Source organism: Pogona vitticeps, chromosome 5 (genome assembly GCF_051106095.1).
Source record: "Pogona vitticeps strain Pit_001003342236 chromosome 5, PviZW2.1, whole genome shotgun sequence".
NCBI lineage: Eukaryota > Metazoa > Chordata > Lepidosauria > Squamata > Agamidae > Pogona > Pogona vitticeps.
Window position 1 is genome coordinate 71,091,871 of NC_135787.1, and position 23,821 is coordinate 71,115,691.

Here is a 23,821-nt window from a genome sequence, read left to right on the forward strand (position 1 = left end):
AACTCCTTTCTTGATGTGTAAATTATTAAGAAGACTTAGTTGCATATGCCTTTTGATCCAACCCAGGATATTTGATTAAGCCTGCCTTAAGCTATCTGGCAAATCCCGGTGTGGTGTAGGGGATAGAATTATACAATAGGACTCTGGGGAAAAGGGTTCAAATCCCCACTCAGCCATGGAAATTCACTGGGGGGGAGTGCAACTGGTAAAACCACTCCTTAAATACCTCACTTACCATGAAAACCAACCTTATTAGGGTCACTGACTTGACGGCAAAGAGCATGAGTGCACGCACACAAGCTATTTGGCTGGTTGCATCACCTCACTCCCTTAATGAATCATAGTCTAAAACTGATTATGAAATCAGCCTTGGCTGTTGAACATATATTTTATGTGAAATATCAGTTGAACCATTGAATCTTGATATTAGTATTCTGTTGCACATCCATCCAAGCAAACTATGTTCCTTCATTTTCTTGACCATGGGGATTATAATATGAACAAAATTTTCCCAGGACTCATTGATAGAAGCTTATACATATGGTTCTACAAAAGAGGCAAATTTAATGGAGGTCAGAATACACTCTTGTTGGGTTGAGAGCAGGTATGCTTCTTATTATGGTATACTGTGAAAGAATGCAATATATTGCTTATGGGATTCTCACAGAAAAAAATGAGAAACTGCTTGTGATAAGGCCAATCTTCTATCCAGTCTGATCCAGCTACATGGGGTTTACCTTGGAATGAACAGCCGTTATTCATGTGGGCACTTTGTCATTTGCACCATTCCCCCAAAAGTGGCTATATAAGGCTTGTATTGAATGACAGCCATATGGATTGGTAGATTACCAAATCTGATTTGGAAATGTGCTAAGTATGAGTGAAAGGGATATGGAAGTGAAGTACAAAACATCCTTTCCAGATGTAGTTCTGAAGAGTGAGAGGAGTGCTTATACTAGCAGTCTCATACTGTTAGTTTTGTCCCATCTCCACATTGTGGAGAGTACTTAGTTTTCTACTGAACTACTCGTAGGCCAGGTTGTGTGTTTGCTGGGATATCAGGAGATCCCCATCCCAAGGAACTCCCAGTTTTGACAGTGTTTGCTCTGTTCACTTCTTGTGTTCAGGTTATAGAGATAAAAGTATATGAATATTTTGACTTGCCTTAGCAGCCTCCTTTGTTTTGAAACTGTGTTTTGAAAGTGATGCATTCACAGTCTAATAAGTAGCGTGGGTTGTGTGGGCATCTCTACTCAACAGCCTTTTTCACTCCTATATTTTATTTCCAAATAGTTTATAGAGCTGGAGAAGGGTCTCAGTAACAGGTCCTACTATTTTTCAGTTTCTGTGAGTACAGTTTGAATCGAGCTGCTTTAATTTAAAAAAATACTTGCTATGCCTAATTTACTTTCTGCAGTATTGGCTCAGCAGATTAGAAAATACAGCTTATGGCCTGAGGTAGCAAATCCTCCTGATTGTTACCTCATCTCTAAAGCTGGCTTCGTATTGATTAATGTGCTTTGTGAAAGTTGCACAGCTTGGGCAAGGTAACTGAATCAACATAGACTGTGAGAAGAGTTGGGTTGTATTAAGTGCTTTGTCTTTGTGTTATTTGATTGATGGGTGAATGCTGTACCAAAGTGAAACTACAAAAGAATTATAGCTGTGTAATTCATTTGCTGAATCCAAAATCAAATTACTGCCTTATGTCTATTCCTTCCCCACCAGTGATAAATCAGCATGCTATGCCCAGTGAGTCCTCATTGGGACATTGTGGTTTTTTTCTAATTTGTCCTTTAAATACTGTAGCCATACTTTTGCAAACCTTGACATTGCCCCAACCTACTGTTGCCATTCTCTTATGTGTGGGTGGTTCCTCTTTAGCTATATAAATCATTTGCTATGGAGTTGTACATAAATATTTGGAACTCATGATATTTAGCTTTTTTCTTAAGAAAGAGTGACATGACTTCCATTCTTAGTGGTAAGTTACAAATTGAAATGTTGGATCTTTCGGGCTTCTGTAATGGATCTCCAGTTGAATGAATGTTGCCCAAATGTATGTGAATGATGTCTACTAACTGGCATTGTTTTCTATCTAAATTCTTGTCCAGAGTTGCATTAATGAAAAGAAATACATATGATTTCTGTCAAAAGCTCTGACTTGTTTACTGTTTAAAATACAGAAAAATTCCAAAGAATTTGGCTTCAGACAGATGTCTAAAGAGCAAATAAAAATAGGTTGTGTTTTCACACTCCGTGACTGTGAAGACTGATGGCATATAACTAATAGTGCATTGAAGAAGCAATATTTCATCCATCAGTTGCAAGGTTAATGAGGGGAATCTTGTAAATTCAAGCATGGAAAGCAACTCCTGATGAGAAGAATGCATTGTGGTAGCAAAAAAAAAATGTTTTAATACATAATTTGTAGCTTGCATTTGTTCTGTCTATTTAAACATTTGATTTCTGAATGTTTGTGTGTCTACTTTTCTGCCTTCCAGACAGTTCAAAGAAACACAGGAAGACATGCTTAATAAATGGCAAACAACTTCCCTTTTATCTAACAAAGTAGCAGTTTCTCACAGTACCCAGAGTTTGCAATTCTGCTAATTGGTTCATTCAAAAAACAAAAACAAAAACCCAAAAAAACCTTCCTTCTGTTCCTTCCTCCGCCCCCCCCCCCCCGCCCAGGGCCATGACCAAAGTTCCACTCTGGCACAGCATTCTATTGAGTTGACATTACCAAACCACCATCCTTTTCACCGAGACTTGCTCCGATATGCCAAACTTATGGAGTGGTTAAAGAATACCGATTACGGCAAATATGAAGGTTTAACAGAGGTAAGTGGCTCAGAAAGTAAATTATTTAACTTACTGGGAAACAGGACATGGGATATGATGCTACAGTATTTGGCAAAACCAAACAGCATGTTCTTGTGCTAACATAGACAGTAATTTGAGATTATTCACCAGTGGATGGACTGCAAGTTCTTGAATATTAGGGAAGCAACTCATACCCCCACTAACATGCCCTCTTTGTTCTAAGTGACTTCCTTTGAGGGTTTTTTCTTTGTTTTTTAAGTTTAGGCACCAAGACAAAAAACATTTTATTGCATTTCTCAGATTCCCTCTGCCGTTCCTATTCCATATCATGGTAGCTAATTTTTCTTTCTCTCATAAAGATTTTTATATGTTTATGTGTGTATCTTGTATAGTATATCCATACAGCTGCAAAGTTAATAACACCAGGTCCAAATCTACAACCAAGCACATTAGAGAAGAAAGAAAACTTCCAAATTTTTAGACTGGTTACCTTAACACCTCATGGCCTGAACCTAAAGGATAATTCATCTGCTTTGAAATATCTTGTCCTCTAGGTACTATCATTGCCATTTGGGAAACAGCATACTTTTACCAGAGCAACTGAAGAAGGTGGCTGAAACATTTTGCTTAAATAATGTCAGAATAATTTTAAATATATGTCTTTTTAAAATATGTTATTTGTCTGTTTAAAGAAGCAGCTATGCCAGTCATTCTGCATTTGTTTTTGTTTTTCTTTAAGAACTACATGAGTTATTTATCCCGGTTATATGACAGAGAAATAAAAGATTTCTTTGAAGTAGCGAAGATTAAAATGACCGGTGCCACTAAGGAAGGAAAGAAGTTTGGTAAGTTTCTTTCAGTTTTATATCACAATAGTGGATATTGCCAGCCTGTGTTGAGGAGGTTTCCCATTTCTGCAAGTGAGTTGTGGCTGCTAGTGTTTCAGCAAGTTTCAGAGCGGCCATGTTGGTTAGGGATTCTAGACGTTTTCGTTTTTAAAAGTAACTTTTCAGAGCTCTGGGTGGAGCCTTGGTAATCTGCTCATCTGTGCAGATTTTCTCAAGATATGATCTGCGAATCTTCTGTACGGTTACTCCCAATACCGGTGACTTTGCGGAAGCATGGGTCTTGTCATTATGGGTGCAAATATTTGGACCCTAGAAAAAATTCTGCTATGAAAATAAGAGCTGAACAATGGTGCATAAGGCAGTTTCCATAATAAAGCACAATACAGGAGGGGGCAGTTACATAAGGTACAGTTGAGGTACTGTTCTAATCACTCATATTTTGATTCATCCTATTGGGTTGGTTTTTACTACAATGTCTTTTTGGCTTGAGTGTATAGTAGCCAAAGAACACTCTCCTCTTGTGAAGCTTGCCAAATAGCAGTTATCCTATTTTCTCTTGAGAATCCAGAATGAAAATATATTAAGTAATACATCCCAAACCCTTGAAATAGGCTGGATTTATCCAAGGGTTTTACCTGCTTACAGCCTCAATCCTTCATGGGGAATCCTTTAGGGAGCAGTTGCATTCTCTTTTAGGGTAGATTTTCAGTTGTAAGTGGAGAGAAAATCAGCAGTACTATATATAAGGGCAGAGCCATCTCATGCTCTCTGCTTCTTGCCCATCCATCCATACAAGTCCATTTACACCACTTCCTCTTGCGTACATTTATTTAAAAATGGGTCTATTTACCTACACACTCATGTATTTACAAACCCATCTAGAAAAAGCAGGTGTTAGTTTACCTTTCAGAAGGGGGAAAACACAGCAGGACAAAGAGGTTACAGGATGTATTGTCTCTTGGAAGTAGTTGCAGCACCTGTAACTCTTTCACTGAGAATTTAATGAGAAATGTGGGCCACCCCAAACTGTGGCAGCACAGATTGAAGACCCTAGCATTTTCAAAGATACCTTGTATCATGTGAGTAATCTCCTTCACTGTTGAGCCAGCAGACTTGTGTTTCTTGGATTGTCTGATTTTACTCCTCTGGTTTTACTCCTCTGGCACACAGTCATCTCCTGCATTTTTCACTAGTGGAGCCTAATGTTACAATCTTGTCCGCAGTTGCTTAGCAGTAAGTCCCATGGAACAGTAGAGAGATCTACTTATCTGTAAGCTTTCATATGACTGCACAGCATATGTGTATTTCCTGCAGAGTTGTACATCAAATCTTGCATATATGTATCCTGTCTCTTTGTTAGTCCTGCAACAGAATTTCCACATCTCGCTTAGCATTAAGTAACATACCATTCTATGATCTTTTGTTTATGATCTGTCAGTTTGCCCTTCCTAACTGGATTTGCATCCCACAAGGCTTGTATTTGTGTAAAATGTGTGGAACTTGTGAACAAATGTGTGCTAAACAGATTGCTAGCTCTTATGAACTCATAGAAAATATGAGGAAAATGTAATGATGTGATCCCTCTGTAGAAACAAAAGTTCTGAGTGGAGTTATTTGTTGGATAACTAAAAATTTACAAAGAGGAAGGTATTTGATTTCTCCAGAACTCTTCCTGAGATAAAGATGGTATAAAATTTTTGGGTAGAGGAAAATGTAAATTATTATCATAAAGACTTCTATCTTGCTCCACATTTTTCTGCTCTAAGCCGATAAAGGGTTTATGTGCTTTGCTCCAAACAATGGAGAGATCCACAAGCGTTTTGCACTGGTTTTTCATCTATCAGGAGAGAGGGAGACTTTAAAAATGACACATTTACGCTTCTGTCTTGAGCTGGATCTGCAGATTACTTCTTGACTTGCTAGCAGTCTATCTTCAGGAACAATGGGTATCATATCTAATCCCTCATCTTTTGGACTATTTGCCTCTTCCTCAACCCACAATTTAATAACACATTTGATGAAAATTCTGGGGAGTTCAAAAGCTTTCCTTGTTTGTAATGTTTTAATGAATGTCTGACTTCACCTAGAACTTTATGGTAAATAGAATTTTAAAGTCTGGAGAAAATCTATTACTGGAGAACATCCAGTATCTTCTCTACTGGATATTTGTTTTTGTTGATGTTTTAGTAGATTAGAACTAAATTTAAAGTTTCAGAATTGAGAAGCAGTTGCTGCCAGAATGCCCCTGATGCAAAGTGAAAAAACAAAACACAATATCTACATGAGCTGGTTTTAAAAAACAAAACAAAACAGAAGTCCAAGGTTTTTGTCATTCTTGGTCAATGTTAATACCTATTTAAAACTTGTATCATTGGGACAGCAGGAAAATACCAAGATTATCAGTGCACAGATGGATATATTTAGGGGGAAATGTTCTATCTTAATGTGCCTTAGGTTTTCAGTAATAATTTGATACTCCAGTTTTATTTTCAGATTTAGAGGGAAATAGAATTTAGATAAACTGTAGGTCTCCTGCAGTGCTGTGCAGCATAAATGTTTCCAGAGCCTTCTTGCAACCTTCATTATGAGAATGTGACAGTCTTCTCCTTGCAATGGAGAGTTTCTCATTTTTGGCTTTTCTCTCCATTTGTAACAGTGGAGTTGTATGCCTACAAGTTGGGTTCTTTCGGGACCAGCCCAACCGTATGCAGTACATCTTAAAGGCATTACAGTACATTACAGAGTACTATGGCCTTCAGTAGGGAAAAGTAGCTGAGGAGTTGGATACCATACACCAAGGGTGATGATGATGAATGTGTGGCCCTCTAGATGGTTTCAGACTGCAGCTTCCCCATTCTTTACTCTTGATTATGCTGCCTGAGGCTGATGGGAGTTGCAGTCCCACCTATTCTTCAGGGATGTTTTCCCAGTCTGCTTGTACATATCCCAAGAGGTGCACTTTTGATCTTTTTTCATGTGGAGAAGGATGTTGGGGAGAACTGGAGTGTAAGCAGCTATATCTAATAACATTTCAAAATGTATCTTTCCACATCTCCTATGATATCATAGTGCACATTTCTCCAATGTGCATGCTGTACCTCTTTGGGCAGTCAGATTCATTGAACAAAATTTGTTTTTCTGTGTCATGCCTTATGTATACCTGGAACACTGTCTGCCATAGTTGATAACATGGAGCGCTTTGTATAGACAGGGCTCATTGCCATCAGTTTGTTCTTTCTCCTTTGAACAAAAACTGGCAACTCTTCAATGGTCTATTGAAATGTAACACATTTTCTGCATAGGTAAATATTCTAGACTCATACTTCCCCAGCTGTGTTTGTTTGCAACTTGTAGTTACTTGCTTCTCATAGTTCTCTGCATGTTTCTTTCCAGCTAGTGCTTAACTTGCATCTCGTGCATGGTTTGTGCAAAATGCATTTTTAACTTGTCTTTGTCTTTGTTGCTTGCCACCTAATCCATCCCAGCTACACTGCCTCGAAAAGAAAGTGCTGTCAAACAGGAAACAGAGAGTGAGTATGACTAGTGCTTTAATGGTTCTTGCCACTGCATTTGTGTCTCTGTAAAAATACTTCTCATGGCAAAGCCTGTTAACACAGAAGTGTTGGATGCCTTGTCCTTGCATAAATTTATGTACGCTACAACAAAACTAAATTCTCCTCTGGGAAGGTGCCAGAATGTAATGTTGAATCTCAGTGGAGATTGCCAGTAAAATATTGAATTCTAAACCAAGTACAACAGAAATGGGTTTTGAAATTCACTCCTGAACTTAGATAGCCTTGTCTGTCCGGGATATTTTTTGGAGGCAATCTCTCTAACATTCACCCTGCACTTGTAATTCAGTCCTGCTGATCTGCACTGCAGACCAGAGAAACCACAAGCTCGCTAAGGTTGGGGCTGGCCACGTGTGGGCAACGTGCTTCTCTCCCCCACAAACACCCCTGGGCAATTTTAGGTCTCCTCGGCACCCTTGGCATCCCCCAGCCTGACATACACATTTTTTCTTTCTCAGAAAGTCCGTTTCTGCCCTCCAAGAGACACAGGGGGCAATTTTGTTGTATGTTAACAATCCCCCAGCACCTCTGGGGAACTCATAGCACTCTTATTTATTTTTAAGTAATTATTTTGATAACTAGAGAGGTTTTTCAGCTTTAAAAAAAACATTTTAGTTTAACCCATGTTTTCAGATGGCCAAACCTGCACTATGGGGATGGTGGACATTGCTGCTGGATGGGTCATCCTGGCACAGGAATCTTCTGCACCACATATTCCTTGGCGGTGCAAGCATACCCACTTGTCTTTCTGTACATATGTAGTCTTAGATGTCCCATATCCGCCATTTGCATCCATTGGATTTCAGTGCACAACCAGAATTACAATGAATTCCCAAACTTCTGTGACATCAATGTCTGCTAACACTTCCTCCTGAGAGTAAGAGAATTGTTTCAAACACTTGGAGCTGGGATGGCCAACTTCTGGAGTTCTGAGCTTTATGGCACAGCAGTTATTCAAATGTAACACATGGCACCACCATCTGCATGGGTGTCATGTCATCTGTATCCTCCACTGTGCATTGTTTGTGCATAGAACATTATCATGCTGGTGCTTCATTTGTGGCAACAGGCAGGCATCACACCGTGTGGCTGGAGGCTACAGTGATGAGCCCTTCATGAAGCTGGAGGCGCTACAGATTAGGCATTTAAAATGCTGTTATGCTGCAGGTAGTTGCTTGGATCCGTATTTGTATTTTCCTTTTCTAAAAATTAGCCTTGATCCAGCAGTGCTGTAGTGTGAATAGAAGGCATTTCTGCTCACGGAAAAGATTGTTGATTCTCTTGCAGCCTCCTGCATATCATCAAACACAATTCAATGGAACACTGAATCCCAGATTAGCTTTCCAAGACTGAACTTGACTCTCCTCCGTTATGGCTACAAGTAGTTGGAAACGTTCCTTTCTATTCAGGATTGACTACGGGTTGCCATACAGTCTGGATCCAGCTATGTTGTAGTTAATGTGAAGTATGGCTATTTGAAACAGACTAATTTCAAAACATAATTTATGAAGGTGGTTTCGTATGCTAAGATCAAGGGGAAAGGTGAGCAAGTGAAGGGGCAGGGAGGTGATTGGACTGGCAGGGGGTAATCAGGCTGGCAGGGAGAATTGATTAATTAGATTAATCACAGATTAGTTTTGAATGACAAACTAAATTGTGGTTAATCTAAAACGGGAGCAGAAGTTTGCAGTCTCCCCATACCTGCACTGAAGGAGACAGAGGGAGACTGGAAGTTAAATAATTGTTTAGGCTTGTTTTCATAATGGGAAACTGTAATCTGGTGTTACATACAAACACAACCGCTGTGAGAATCCTCAGCCTACCCTTCAAGAGTGACTTGGAATACTGCAAGAGGCTGAAACAGAAGGAGCGATGAAAAAATACATTCACTCACAATTGTACGAATCCAAACCAGAATCTTTTCCTTCCAAATTCTGGTAGAAGAATGTAAAATTGTGGCTATAATTACATGTCATATATGTGCTTTTTCACTAGTCTTCAAATTGAGTGAAAACCACAAAGAGTATATGAATAGTTTAATACTGTACATCATCAAAAATGGACAATCATACCTTTTAAACTGAAGAAATTCTTCCTTGATCAATAAAGACTGCTTGCTGAGTGTAGCATACAGCTGACATAATTGTACTTAAGCCTCAGGAGTGTGTGTGTGTGGGGGGGGCATTTCCCTTATCTTTCCAGCAGGCATTTGCTACTATTTTCTTTTTAAAGAAAATAGTAAATTCTTGTCAATTCTTGTGTTTTGCTTCTAAGAGATGCCCCTGTATAAATTGCTTCTGGCCTTTCTATTTACACATATTTGTGCTCTTTTCTGAAATGTTATTGACCCTACACTATTTCCAGTATTTGCTGATCCGTAATGTCTGTCATTCAGTGTTCATTCCTGAACCAGTTTCTTCCATATGGTTTCACCTAAGTGAAGAAACATGTGGTCACATCAACTGTCTGCTTGTTCTGCAGGGGAAGTACTGACAACCTTCAGGTGTGTGTGTGTATGAGGGAGAATGATGCTTAATGTACAATATGTACTGCACTAATCAGTAAGTAATATGTTGTCCATCTATGACAGCTTCTTACCCCAGTGTTCATTGTTATCACAGGCCTTCATGGAAGTTCTGGGAAACTGACAGGCTCGACTTCTAGCTTAAATAAGCTCACAGTCCAGAGCTCAGGAAATCGCAGGTCTCAGTCATCCTCGTTGCTGGATATGGGAAATATGTCTGCATCTGACCTGGATGTAGCTGATAGAACTAAGTTTGATAAGGTAAGACACAGTTAATATGATGAGCTCCTCCACTTACCAGTGTAGTTTCTCCCAGAAACTGGAGTAGAGAAAAGCTTTGATTTGCATTCTTTTCATATAAAGCAAAGCATGCTGCTTATATACCACCCTGTAGCATTTCAAGCACTCTCTGGGCGATTTACAGGTTAATTATGCAGGCTACACATTGCAAGCTGGGTACTCGTTTTACCAACCTCAGAAGGATAGAAGGCTGAGTCAACCTTGAGCCGGCTACCTGGGATTGAACCCCAGGTCATGAGCACAGTTTTGGCTGCAGTACAGCAGTTTAACCACTGCACCATGAAGTTCTTTTATATGAGCTCTTACATGGCAGTGAACAGTTACCTTTGCAAAATGAAAAGGAGCCATATTTCAGGTGCTCCCACCTGGCAACGTAAGTTGAGGAGGAGGCTTAGTGGGCTAGAAGTACAGGTCTTTATTGATAACATTAACTATTTTTAAGTGCCCGCAGTTTTCTAGCTTTTGCAGGGATCTCTCCCAGACTTAACTTTTCTTGAACTTGATAAAAATGTTTCTGACAAATAATTCTAATGTTCTTAGAGGGCAGATACTAGTATGTAGGACAAAGAGGTGATCACATGTAGTTTGATAGAAAAATGTCATCCATTCTATATAGTATCAAGTACAATTTTAACACTGAACCCCCAGCATTTACCTCATGCTTAACAAATTCAATATGGCAAATCACAGATAACATAAATGATATTTCAACTTCAGCATACCTGACCCAGGGCTTAGACTTCAGAGTATCAGTACAACTGCCAGCCATGTAAAATCTCCCACTCTTATGTGACTGTTGTATGCCTTATTCTTAAACACTTCAGTTGAAATTTGGAGATTTGAGTGTGTTGAAGCCATTTTTACTAGTGGGACTAAAAATTCCTGTGATGTGTTTAGGCTGAGAAAACTTCAATGCTAAACCAGAAGCTGACATTTGCTTTAAAAGCAGCTCACCTTCCCACCTGCCTGCACTATTTTATGGTGAGAATGTCACAGAAAATATGCATATGCAAATATCCTTTCATCATGGCCAATACGTAGAAGATTTAGTTAAATGTAAAAAGCAAAAGCATGCTGCATATACACCATCCGATAGTTCTTCATGCACTTCTTGGGTCGTTTACAAGTTAATTATTCAGGCTACACATTGCCCCCCCCCCCGAGCGAGCTGGGTAATCATTTTGCCAACCTCGGAAGGATAGAAGGCTGAGTCAACCTTGAGCCGGCTACCTGGGATTGAACCCTGGGTTGTGAACACAGTTTTTGCTGCAGTACAGCGGTTTAACCACTGTGCCACGAGGCTCTTAGCCTCATTAAATGTAATGAGAGTAGTTCCATGACTTAAATATGTATTTTGATCCTTGTAGATTTTTGAACAAGTGCTAAGTCAGCTGGAGCCCCTGTGTTTGGCAGAACAAGATTTTATTAGCAAATTCTTCAAACTTCAACAGCATCTTAGCATTCCTGGAACATCCATGGTATGTCTCTTAATTTTGAACATCAACTTGAAAAATTGTTTATAACTCTGGAGTGACCTCCCTCTAAACTATTCATTTCTTTTTCAGAGTGATACTGAGGAAATGGATGGAGGAACATTATCAAGGATGCACAATGTTGGCAGTCCACAGTCTATGTCTTCAGAGTATGTTTCCTTAACATTGCTAGTGTCTAAGTGTGCAAAACTACCAAATCTTTTAAAAGTAAATGATCAACCTTAATAGTAGACCGTCTTTGTGTGACAACCAAACAAAACCAGGTTTCTGCAGCCACAGCTGTAAATCTGCCTGATGTCATTTTAACTATGAGGTGTTATATTTCTTACTCACATGGTAAAAAAATGTAAAGAGTCTCCACCATCCCGGAACCTCCCCAATCTCTGGGAGTATGATTGATTATTTGGGACCAATTACATATAATAACCAAATCAATTCTGACTTATGGTGACACTTTTCAGGGTTTTCCAGGTAGGGAATACTGAAGAGTAGTTTACTATTCCCTTCTTCTGGGGCCACTCTGGGACTCTGCAGCTTGTCCAAGGCCACACAGGCTGGCTATTCTCCCGGGAGGCACAGTGAAGATTTGAACTCCCAACCTCTGGTTCTGCAGCCAGATACCAAATTCACTGAGCTATCCAGCCAGCTTGGGGCCACGTAAATCCTTCTATTACCATTTTTGTTCAAAACAGACTTTCAATTAGCTTCTAGTTTGTTTGTTTGTTTGTTTTTATTTAACTTATATGCCGCCCACACTACTCAAAAGTCTCTGAGTGGCTTACAACAAGTTAAATGCAATAAAAAGATAAAAAAATTAAAATACAATTAAAAATACAGTACTCTAAAAATTGCCATCAGGACCCACAGCTGTTATTATTTCAGTTAAGAATCTTCTGGAACAGGAAGGTCTTGACCTGGCGCCAAAATGTCATCAACTCAGCGCTAGACAAATCTCAGTTGGGATGGCGTTCCATAGCCTGGGGGCAGCTGCCGAAAAGGTCCTTTGTCTACAAGCCATCCCTCTTACCTCCTTGAGGGACAGCTCTTTCAAAAGGGCCCCCTGGCTAGATCTTAACTGGTTCATATGGAAGGAGACGGTCCTTCAGGTATCCAGGGCCCAAGCCATTTAGGGCTTTATACATCAAAACAGGCACTTTGAATTGGGCCCGGGCAGTGACTGGTAGCCAATGTAATTTGAACAGAATTGGCCTGATGTGTTCCCTAGTGGTCCAACCACTCACCAGCCATGCAGCTTGATTCTGAACCAGTTGCAGTCGTCGGACCGTCTTCAAAGGCAGCCCCACGTAGAGTGCAGTGTAGTAATCTATACGAGATGTTACCAGTGCATGTGTAACTGTCATGAGACTCCACTCGTCCAGGTAGGGCCGTAGCTGGTATAATTTCCGCAGCTGAAGGAAGGCGCTCCTGGCCACCAAGTCCACCTGGGAAAATGCTTATGTGGGGGAATGGCCTGCTATGCAGTAATACTGTCTAGAAGACATGAATGGCCATTTCAGGTGCACATAATAAGTGTTTCTTTTCCTATTATCCTCTGTTCCCTTTATTCCATGTAACTGTTACTTCTGGATGAAAAATAAACATTGATTTCTGAAATCATTATCAACCGAGAACTCAGATTTTTAACTTGTATTTTACAGGAATCATATGATCCGGCAGATGATGACAAAAATATTTCGCTGTGTCGAGCCAGAACTGAATAACCTTATTGCTCTAGGAGACAAGATTGACATCTTTAATTCCCTTTATATGTTAGTGAAAATGAGTCACCATGTATGGACAGCACAAAATGTGGATCCAACCTCCTTTCTTAGTACAACACTCGGAAATGTTTTAGTGACTGTCAAAAGGAACTTTGACAAGTGCATTGTAAGTTTTTACCCAGCCTGAATAATTAGGATCTTTGTATACTATTAGCAGTCTGATAAAAACTCCACATTCAATAGGGCAACAAGACCAGCCTGCCTCAGTTTATTTTTCATAATGGACAAAATCCTGTTCCTGAGCATAGTAAATTGCACTACAGTAGGCCAGTTGAATCACTGGGGATTTAGTGAGTCAACTCCATTACAAATTCCATTGATTCAAATGAGCCTATTCTAACTGTGACTTATTTTAGCATAGTAAGTTGCAATTAGAATAGGCGGAATTGAATCAATGGAACTTATAAAGGAATTGACTCACCAAATACTCATTGGTACAGTGGACCTATTGTAGTATGATTTACTATGCTAAGCAACAGGCCAATATGTAAAACGTTATCCATTTGCTTAGACACCTGCCTATATATCTATCCATTGGTGTGTAGGTGTGTGTGCAGATGTGTAGGTGTATTAAGAAAAAAAACATGGTTGTCCAAGGACTGTATAAGCACAACCCTCCAGTTTTATATAATAATTATTATTTTCTATAAGTCATCTTTAAGTTGTTTGTAAAGTGTCCTGAAATGTTTTTACATGTTGCTATTTCTGATCTCAGATTTATATACATTAATTCTGTTACGTAGATTGTCCTGCTTGTCTTACACAGAGTGCAGAAGGACCTTGCTGGCAAAGGATGACATAGATCATGTTAGCAGATGAACAAGCCTCTGATATTGTGGATGGCATCGTTGGGGCCTATAATTATGTTGGCAGAGTAAATATGGCAAGAGAGTTGGCATGTAGATTTGTAGCAGAGTCTTGTTCCTTTCTCTTGTTCCCATATTTAATATGTCAAGAGTTGTTTGAGATTTGGATGTTGTCTTTAGACAAGTACAGGCCTACAACCAAGGGCTTAGGAGAGTGAAATACTGTTGTCTAGAGAGTACCGTATTTTTCCATGTATAAAATGACACTTTTTTACTTAAATAGACAAAAAATTGAGGGTTGTTTTATACACGGAAGGCAGCCACTTTCCCTGCCTTTTGCGAAGCCACAGAGTAAAGCGGCCATGAAAGGGCTTCATGATCAAAGGGGTGTGAGCATGCAGATTTTCTAATCTGGGGGTTAGAAAAGGGGGGGGGGTCTTATTTATACATTGGTTTCTCTTATAAACAGAAAAATATGGTAAGTTGTAAATGGTTGATGATGTATATGGGTAGTTTCAGTTATGAGCTGAAAGTGACAACTAGTATTGTCTGGTCATTGTCTCTTTTGGGTCTGTCGTGTAATAGGTTGTTTCTGGATATCCACCTTGCCCTGTTAATTTTTTCCTTAACCGTATTGGGTGGGTATTGTAGTCTGAGAAAGACCAATTGTAAATCCATGAATTTGGAACCTCTATCCTGTGGATCCAAGTAGATTCAACTACATCTAAAGGCTTGACTGTAGACAGTAGATATTGTGGTGTGTTTGGAGTGGAAGCTGGGGACATGCAAGTAGCTGTGATGCAGAATTGCTTTTTGATACAGTAGGATGCTAAAATATCCATCTTGTAGATTGACAGTGGTGTCTAGAAAGTGCACCTGCTGTGTTGATAACTTTTACCTTAGGCTGAGCTTGATGTTAGGGTAAAAGTTATTAAAAGTTAGGTCTGAATAGGATCTGAATAGGATTGTTAGATGGACAAAGGATGGGGTGTCTGTGAGTGAAAATCCCACTTCTACAGCCTTTCTCCATCCATTGCCATGGGTTGTTAACAGTTGTTAACAGTGGTTTTTCTGGTGTGTCGTCCTGATCAGAGACAGATAAAAGAGCAGCATGATAAACGGGAGAGAGATTACATGTTAGGCCTCCACCCCATTGAATGATTTTCTGTATACATATGGCCTCCCTGACCCCTCTCTGAAACCACCTATCTTCTTGGTCCAAAATGAGTACATCTTGCTCATCAAATGAGTGTCCTCTGTCCTTCAAATGAAGGAACATTGCTGATTGTGGTCCTGAGCAGTTACCCCTCCTGTGCTGGGCCATTCTCCTGTTTAGTGGGTATTTGGCTGTTTTAGAAAATCCCTCACTCAACAAGGATGGAGGCCTTACATACATACAGTCTGTCTCCCATTTATCATGCTGCCCTTTCTGATGAGGACCACACACCAGAAAGACCACTGTTAAAAACTATTAACGTCCCATGACAATGGGTGGAGAAGGACTGCAGAAGTGGTATTTTCACTCACACACACCCCTTTGTCCTTTGTCCATCTAACAATCCTATTCAGACCAGGGGGGAGTGAAACCAACGTGGAGGGGTCTCCTACCAACTCTCCTCAGACTGAAGAAGCTACTTGGATGAGTAGCGAAACGTTTCAACCTAATAAGTCCAGTTGCCATGACTCAGCTTCCAGATTCACCTTGTTTGGTCCAGCACTGCCTGCCAACATTTTGCTAACCATTGCTTATATTCCTCTGCAGCCAAAACAAAATGGCTGTGTTCTTATTGGCTTGTAGATCAGAGCCATCCCAATTCATAGTGAATATCCTTCCCTTCTGAAGTTTAAGACGGAAATTTATGGCAGCTGTTCTTCATTTCAGAGCAACCAGATAAAACAGATGGAAGATGTAAAGATATCCAAGAAAAGCAAGGTTGGAATTCTGCCCTTTGTTGTTGAGTTTGAAGAGTTTGCAGCACTTGCTGAATCTATTTTCAAAAATGCTGAACGCAGAGGAGATCTAGATAAAGCCTACCTGAAACTTATTAGGGGAGTTTTCATTAATGGTAAGTCCCATTTTATGGCTGGAATTCTGTCTTTACATAACGTAGAGTTACACCTGTGTAAGTTTGCCAGGAATTACACCCAAGCAACAAGGATTGCACAATTTGATTGGGCAGTGCACCTGTGGAATAGCACTTCCAACTTGGCATGATTAGAGCTACCACTTATAAAACATTAAGTTACAAAACAGAACTCCTCAATACAATTTCAGCCCATGATTAGAAAGCCAGAAGTCACAGTATCTTATAAATGACCTCATTTTGTTCAAGAGAGATGGGCTTCAGCCCTATACCCATGTTCCTAAGAACTTAGCCCAAGTGAATTTAGTGGGAAATACTTCTGAACAGACACATACAGAATTATAGATACATTTTGTCCATATATTTGTCAGTAATGTGTTTGTATTTTGACATTATTAATAAACAAATGAGTACTGTACTGCATTTATTTATTTATTTATTCCATTTATACCCCGCCTATCTGGTCATTGCAACCACTCTAGGCGGCTTTGTGTATGCTCACTATGTGATGGGTCAATAACATGTCTGTTTCTAAAAGTGTCAGGCAGTGGTCAATTTATGAAAGTAAATTTCTTTTGCTTTTTCAAGCAAAAGAAAAAAAATCAGTCCAACCAACTTTATCAAAAATAAAGGAATTAACGGGATGACAGAGAACAAGATGGTTGGACAGAGTCATCAAAGCTACCAACATGAATTTGACCAAACTCTGGGAGGCAGTGGAAGACAGGAGGGCCTGGCGTGCTCTGGTCCATGGGGTCATGAAGAGTCGGATATGATTTAACAACAAAAAAAATCTATTTTTTTCATTGAATTCTATGGAACTTAGTTCATATCATGAAATATTAGTTGCCCTTCAAAAATTTCCTTAGATTTCAGTATTTCATTTTCAACCCAGATTCTAACAATTGCATGGATATTATCTCTTGCCCTTAAAACTAAATACATATTTCAAGAACTGATCATGTGTTCAGAGGTGTGTGGTAGGTTCTTCATCATGTTGACTCTTGCTGTGATTGTATGTTTATATGTTTTTTATTTTTTAAGTGGAAAAGGTAGCAAATGAAAGCCAAAAGACACCACGGGATGTGGTCATGATGGAGAACTTTCATCATATCTTTGCAACACTCTCACGATTGAAAATCTCTTGTCTGGAGGCCGAGAAAAAAGAAGCCAAACAAAAATACACAGATCATTTGCAGTCATATGTCATCTACTCCTTGGGACAGCCTCTTGAGAAATTAAATGTAAGAAACTTGTTTTATAACATAATTAGAAATGGATAATAGATTTCTGTAGACTCTCTCTTATAAGGCAGATGAATGAACCATTTATTCCTACCTTCCATATCATGAATAGTGTGTGTCAAAGTATTATGTGTATGTTTAGGTGATGAGCAATTCTGGAAGAAAGATTTGAATTAAATCACAACTCTTTGGGTTAATTGTGATCTAAAGAATATTGCTTACTTCTTTCAAGCTTGAGTTTCAACAACTCTTTGTTGAAAATTAGGAAACCTTTAACACATTATCAGCTGGACTTGTACAGTTTACGCTATCCCATGGCACTGACAAGATCTTTTCTAACTACTACATAGTTGTGTGTTTCAGTTTTTTGAGGTGAGATGTGGAACATAGAGAATGTCAGCTGTAGCAACATTAGCTAAGAGCTTATGCAAGGGGTAGGGAAGCTGTGACTCTCTGGATGGGTTGGACTTCACCTTTCATGGTCCCTCATCATTACACAAGTTACAGCTGATTAGAGTTGCAGTCCAGCAACATCTGAAGGACCACATCTTCCTCTATCCTTTTATATACTGAAATGGTTCAGCCTCCACTCCCAAATAATACTGTTCATGTGAATGGTCTTTTTTAAAACACATCCTTGAAAAGATGTAGTGACATCACCATGCAGCAGTGGAATTTGAGGAGTTTAATTTTGTAATAGGAATCAGGCCCGCCCAAACAGAGACCAATTCTTACCACAGGGTGACTTCTTATAATTTTTGTTCAATACTTGCAAATGTATCTATTCAATACTAGTTAAATACTAGCACAGAAGACCTATACATCCCTGTTATCCAGACGTTCAGTGCTTGCCCATGGGTTTGACCTGCAAAACACTCTGCATATGATGATAGGACAATTTAGAACAGTATATAATAAATCTATTCACAAAAAGTAGAGTGATAATGAGATTTTGAAAAGAGAAGAAAGAAACAGGAGTGGCACGCTAAAACACAGATTGTTAGTTCAGCACCTCATCTTGTTCTGAACAAGCAAAGTCCTATAAGGTTAAACATCTTGGTATATCACTATTAAGAGTAATACAGGCAATTTCTGTGGTTCAACTGCAAACTTGCCAATTTGATCTGACTATGTAATATTCTTGTGTAATATGATACTGTTAGTTAACATTACAATTATGTTACTAAAAGTAAAACATGGAAGGACTTGTAGTGCCCACACACAAGTGTGTACCAGAAAAAATAACTTTTGGGTACATTCTATGTTAATATGGGATTTCTCACTGGGACAATTATGTAGCTTTGTGGCATTGTTATTTATTGCTTGCCCCTCCTCCTGGCTGTTCATTACCTCTTTACTGATAGCAAGTAAGAGAAACATAGTATATATGAAGTCAATAGAAGAAAAAGATCTGTCACATTTTAATATATATGTTCAAAACTTGATGATGTATGTGACTGAACACCCTTTTGTTTGAGTTTAAACATTTATTTATTTATTTATTTATTTATTTATTTATTTATTTATTTATTTATTTATTTATTTATTTATTTATTTATTTATTTATTTATTTATTGCATTTATATGCCGCCCATCTAGACATAGTCTACTCTGGGCGGCTCACAACTTAGAAGATAAAAACAATTTAAAATATACAGTTTCACATTAAAAAACAAAATAATATAAAATATAATATAAATTTACGAAATAACAATATTTCATTTTAGCACTTTTTTGAGGGTGTTGAAGCTCGTGTGGCACAAGGTGTGAGAGAAGAAGAAGTAAGCTATCAGTTGGCCTTTAACAAACAAGAGCTAAGAAAAGTTATAAAGGAGTATCCTGGCAAGGAAGTGAAAAAGGGACTGGATAACCTTTATAAGAAGGTGGACAAACACCTGTGTGAAGAAGAAAACCTGCTTCAGGTAATCTAATAAATGGCAGAATTTGATTTTTATGGAGTAGTCACATGTTCATTTAATATAGTACAGACGCTTTTATACTAATTTTGCCTGTCTCTTGATTAGAGTGGAACATCACATGAACACAGCAGGAAATGGCTGACTTGGCAATAGGAATAGCTATGAGGAATCTGATTCTGCTTCCACATCACTCAAACACTTGAGGTGCACTTCAGGAGCATGTGTAAAACTCAGAGAGACTGTGGCATACCTTCTGACCCTATAGCAGTCACAGAGAAAAGACAATAGCTGGCTTATTTGTGTGTAATCTCTGTCTACAGTCACATGCTTCTTAGGTTCAGTTCTTACTGAGATGATAAAAACAGTGTTTGGATTGGAATCTTATTATCTGCCATAGTTGAATATTTAAGTACAGTACAAAAAAACCCTCATAGAAAAAAAGAACCCAAGGAGAAGCCTCTTACTCATTTGGAGGCAACTGTTTTATGGTGGCTCCAGTCCTTCCTGGAGGAAAAACTGAGAAGATGGTGTTCAGGGACTCTTTTCTAACACCCTGGCCACTAGCCTGCTTGGCCCCTCAGGGTTCTGTTTTGTCTCCTATGTTGTTTAACATCTACATGAAACTGCTGGGAGAAGTTATCTGGAGTTTGGGGGTTTGGTGTTACCAGTTTGCGGATGACACCCAGCTCCATCTGTCCTTGTCGTCTAAATCTGACAGTTTCAGCTCTAGATCCATGTCTGGTATCAGTAATGGACTGGATGAGGGTGAATAAACTGACTTAATCCAGACAAGATAGAGGTGCTCCTGGTTAGTCGAAGAGCAGATCAAGGAATAGGATTACAGCCTGTGGTGGATGGGGTTACACTCTCTCTGAAAACAAGTGCATCGCTTGGGAATTCTTGATTCATCTCTAAGCCTGGATGCCCAGGTTTCAGCAGTGGCCAGGAGTGTTTTTGCAGAATACAAACTAATGCACTGGCTGTACCCGTTCCTGGAGGGATATGATCTGGCCACGGTGACACATGCCTTAGTTACATCCCAGCTGGATGACTGTAATGCACTCTACATGGGGCTGTCTCTGAAAAGTGTCTGGAAACTTCAGCTGGTCCAAAACATGGCAGCCAGATTTCTAACTAGGGTTGGTCGCAGGAATCACATACCTACCCGCTTTACAGCAGCTCCACTGGCTGCCGATCCATTTCTGGGCACAATTCAGAGTGCTGGTTCTAACCTATAAAGTTCTAAGTGTCTTGAATCCAAGCTGTCTCAAGGACCTCATCTCCCTTTATGAGTGTGCTTGGGTGTTAAAATCATCAGGAGAGGCCTTTCTCAGTCCTATCACCTTCACAGGTGCATTTGGTAGAGACACGGGAAAGGACCTTCTTTGTTGCTGCTCCCAGACTTTGGAACTCCCTGCCACAGGAGGCCAGGCTGGCTTCATCCATGCTGTCCTTCTGCAAGCAGGCAAAGAGCTTTCTCTGAAGGCAAGCTTCCCCTCAGTGAAGTGAAGGTTTTAAATGGATGGACGTACATGGCTGCTTCGAATGTGTTTTTGGTGTTCCTTTTGTTTGCTGTTTTTTAGTATGGTATTTGCTTGATCTTTTTTAGTATTTGTATACAGCAGGGAGCCACAGGATTGGTATCTGCTGATTCACTTGTCCATGGTCTTAAAATATTAAAAGAAAAAAAAAACCCAAATTTATATTTCTAATGATGAGGTTACCAGAACTGGCCACTAGAAGGAGCCAGAGACCATGCTATGTATAAGGTTAACTAGTGGTACCTTGCAAGACGATGACCCCACTAAACAATGAATCCGCATAACGATGACTTTTTGCGATCGCTATAGCGATTCGCAAAACAGTCATTCCAGTGGGGGATTTTCGCTGGATGTTGAATAGGTCTGTGCTTCGTGAACCGTTTGTTTGCAAGACGACGATTTTTACAGCTGATCATCGGCTTCGCAAAATGGTTGCCCTGTGTTTTCTGGACCCATGCTTCGCAGGGCAGCCATTTTTACAGCTGATTGGCGCTCGCAAAATGGCTCCCCAATGGGCAATCTTCGCTGGACGATGAGGTATTTTCCCCATTAAAATGCATTAAACCGGGTTTCAATGCATTCCAATGGGGAAACGGATTTCGCATGACGACGATTTCGCTAAACAGCAATTTCAATGGGATGGATTATTGTCATGCGGGCAGCATTGTATAATAGTTTTTGCTATGATGTGCATTTTCAGCATCCGCAGGAGGGCTTCAAACCAATCCCCCATGAATATGAGGGTCCTACTGTATTGTTTTTAGCTTTAAATATTGTACTTTAATGATGTCAGTGCCCTTGAGTCCTTTTTAAGGAGGAAGGTGAGGAAAACATTTTAAATAAATAGGTAATTTTTTTTTAAAATATTGAGCATAGTTTAATTTTGTGAACCTCCTTCTGTCAGCTTGAAGTAAAGTACAGTGGTGCCTCGCTTAACGAGCGCACCGTATAATGACGAAATCGCATAGCGATGCGGTTTCCGCGATCGCTAATGCGATCGCTTACCGATGGCCCCAATGGGCGAAACTCGCATAGCGAAGGTCGGTAAGCGTTTCGCTTACCGACCTTCGCTTTGCGACCCGCGGATCAGCTGTTCGGCGGGTCCAAAATGGCCACCGGAACAGCCGAAATGGCCGCGCGCAGCATTTTCGCGCCGTCCCCTCGCTTACCGGGGGCGCAAAAATGGCTGCCGGCTATGGGAAGACTTCGCTAAACGGTGAGTTTTCAGCCGATTTGGAACGCATTAAACGATGGCTTTTTACTTTCCGTTTAACAAAGTTTTCACATAGCGAAGGTTAATCCGGAACGGATTAACCTCGCTATGTGAGGCACCACTATAGTCCAAATACAGTGGTGCCTCTCATAGCGAGGTTAATCCGTTCCGGATTAACCCTCGCTATGGGAAACATCGCTCAACGGAACGAAAAAACCCATTGAAACGCATTAAACCTGGTTTAATGCGTTCCAATAAGCCCTAAACTTACCGTTGAGCGAAGCTTCTCCATAGGGGCGGCCATTTTCGTGCCCTCGGTAAGCGAGGGCACAGCGGGAAAAGTTGCGGTGGCCATTTTGGAACCGCCAAGCAGCTGTTCTCCCCCGCTTCATTGTGCGAAAATCACTAAGCGAACCGCTTAGCGATCGCACAGCGAAAAAACGCCATAGGGGCCATCGCGGAGCGAACGCTCCAGCGATGGACCGGACCCCCTCGCTATGCGAATTCATCGCTCAACGGAGTGATCGCTAAGCGAGGCACCACTGTACTTATAAGATCTACCACTAAAGTGAAAACTGGTATTGGGGCTCAGATACTGCTTCATGGAGTTAAATAGCTGAGATAGCTCCACATACAGTACACATTCCCTTGACATCTGCAGTACAGAGCTAGCCCCAATGCTGAAGTCAGTTAGTGCAAGAGGCCCGAAGATTTTGATTTGAAACTATGGATAGTATTGTAATTATTAAAACTCTGCTTCTTTCTGTTTTGATAGGTGGTGTGGCATTCTATGCAAGATGAGTTCATACGACAGTACAAGCACTTCGAAGGCTTAATAGCACGTTGTTATCCTGGATCTGGAATTACTATGGAATTCACAATCCAAGATATTTTAGACTATTTCTCCAGTATTGCACAATCGCATTAATAGCTGCCAAAGAGATAAACTAAGAAATTTTCTGCGAATAAGCTTTGACACTGGAGATCTTCTGTTTTGTGAGGCAGAAATATAAAAGGAGTATTAACTGTCCTCACCCCATCAACCAATAAAATAAGAGGGATTGTTGCTTAACTGCTTGATAAAAACAGTTCGAAGTACTGTACACGTTTTCACATGGAATTCAGTTCAGCTAATTTTATTTTCCATATTTATACGTATATCAGTTCTGTATATTTCTCATATATCACACATTAACTCAGCTGGGTTTCTAACTATCTGTAGCTTTGAGAAATTATGTCAGTGTTGAAATGACTGTAAACAGCCAGAGGGTGGCATCAAAGTGTGTTAATATATATGTACGTGAGACATCCAACTTTATTGTCTTTATAATTACATGACTATTTGGATGTAATTCTTCTGAACTGAAGTAAAATCACAAATAAATTGTGTGTTTCCTGAATTAGCTGTGCCTGAGCGTAACACAAAGGAAAAATCGCCTGTCAGTTCTCAGAAAAGACATCGAGAAACTGTACTGAAGTGCTTTCTTTTACAGCTCTTAGATTTATTAATACAGCTTTCCTTGGAAACACTGAAAATTTCAGTTGTCAAATCCTCTGCCACAGTGTCAGAGGACTGAAGGATAGCCCATGTTACGCCAATCTTTAAAAAGAGGAGGGGGAACCCAGGAAACTACAGGCCAGTTAGCCTAATGTCTGTTCCAGAGAAAACA

The 23,821-nt window shown here is 39.8% G+C and overlaps 1 protein-coding gene across 12 annotated transcripts in view; it reads left to right on the top strand.

The window, feature by feature from the left end:
* EXOC1 (exocyst complex component 1) overlaps positions 1-23,551 on the top strand; it is a 33,751-nt gene extending 10,200 nt beyond the window's left edge. For 4 of the 12 annotated variants that reach the window (XM_073001238.2, XM_073001240.2, XM_078394682.1 and 1 more), the window contains 11 exons: positions 2,695-2,844; positions 3,566-3,671; positions 7,160-7,204; positions 9,868-10,031; positions 11,438-11,548; positions 11,636-11,712; positions 13,222-13,450; positions 16,033-16,216; positions 17,279-17,478; positions 19,206-19,400; positions 22,927-23,551. In XM_073001238.2, coding sequence (XP_072857339.2) covers positions 2,695-2,844; positions 3,566-3,671; positions 7,160-7,204; positions 9,868-10,031; positions 11,438-11,548; positions 11,636-11,712; positions 13,222-13,450; positions 16,033-16,216; positions 17,279-17,478; positions 19,206-19,400; positions 22,927-23,079 — 1,614 coding nt within the window. In that variant the 3' untranslated portion in view covers positions 23,080-23,551. Of the gene's footprint in view, positions 1-1,293; positions 1,348-2,694; positions 2,845-3,565; positions 3,672-7,159; positions 7,205-9,867; positions 10,032-11,437; positions 11,549-11,635; positions 11,713-13,221; positions 13,451-16,032; positions 16,217-17,278; positions 17,479-19,205; positions 19,401-22,926 lie in introns of all 12 variants that reach the window. The other 8 variants (XM_073001234.2, XM_073001236.2, XM_073001235.2 and 5 more) reach the window with 3 other exon arrangements.
* Positions 23,552-23,821: the final 270 nt, after the last annotated feature.